General features: G+C 54.9%; 1 protein-coding gene across 1 annotated transcript in view; it reads left to right on the forward strand.

Annotated features, from left to right (window-relative positions):
* LOC109925293 (poly [ADP-ribose] polymerase 2-like) overlaps window positions 1-462 on the forward strand; it is a 23,981-nt gene extending 23,519 nt beyond the window's left edge. The window contains exon 13 of the mRNA XM_048619373.1: window positions 295-462. Coding sequence (XP_048475330.1) covers window positions 295-462 — 168 coding nt within the window. The remainder of the gene's footprint in view (window positions 1-294) is intronic.
* The last annotated feature ends 17 nt before the right edge of the window (window positions 463-479 follow it).

Consider the following 479-nt stretch of genomic DNA (forward strand, 5'->3'; position numbering starts at 1 on the left):
ACAGAGTAAAGCTCCCTCTACACTGTCGTCCCCCCATCAAACACTCCGAGGGACAGCACGGGGTTAGAGACAGAGTAAAGCTCCTGTGCAGTGCCAGATTGGGTTTGGAATCGTGCTCATCAGAGCCTGAGCGTGCGGCTGAGACAGGCCGTTGATATCGGTGGGTTTGCCCCTCCCCAGTTAGAGGGTCGGACACATAGTGAGTGGGTGTAACCGCAGCTGCTGCATGAACCCAGAGCGTGAGCATTTCTGTTTCTTCCCCCTCCCTCCCCACAACTTGCTGACTGTGTGTAGCTGATTGAGAAGAGCCTGCAGAGCACACACGCAGACACGCACAACGACTACACCATGAAACTACTGGATGTCTATGAAGTGGAGAGGATGGAGGAGGGTGACATGCTCCGCACTGACCTGGGAAACAGGTGGGTTGTGTACCCAGTGGGACAGCAATTACCAACATAGGCTGACTGGTGTCTCTC

Source organism: Rhincodon typus, chromosome 42 (assembly GCF_021869965.1).
Source record: "Rhincodon typus isolate 14 chromosome 42, sRhiTyp1.1, whole genome shotgun sequence".
In the NCBI taxonomy this organism is placed as follows: domain Eukaryota; kingdom Metazoa; phylum Chordata; class Chondrichthyes; order Orectolobiformes; family Rhincodontidae; genus Rhincodon; species Rhincodon typus.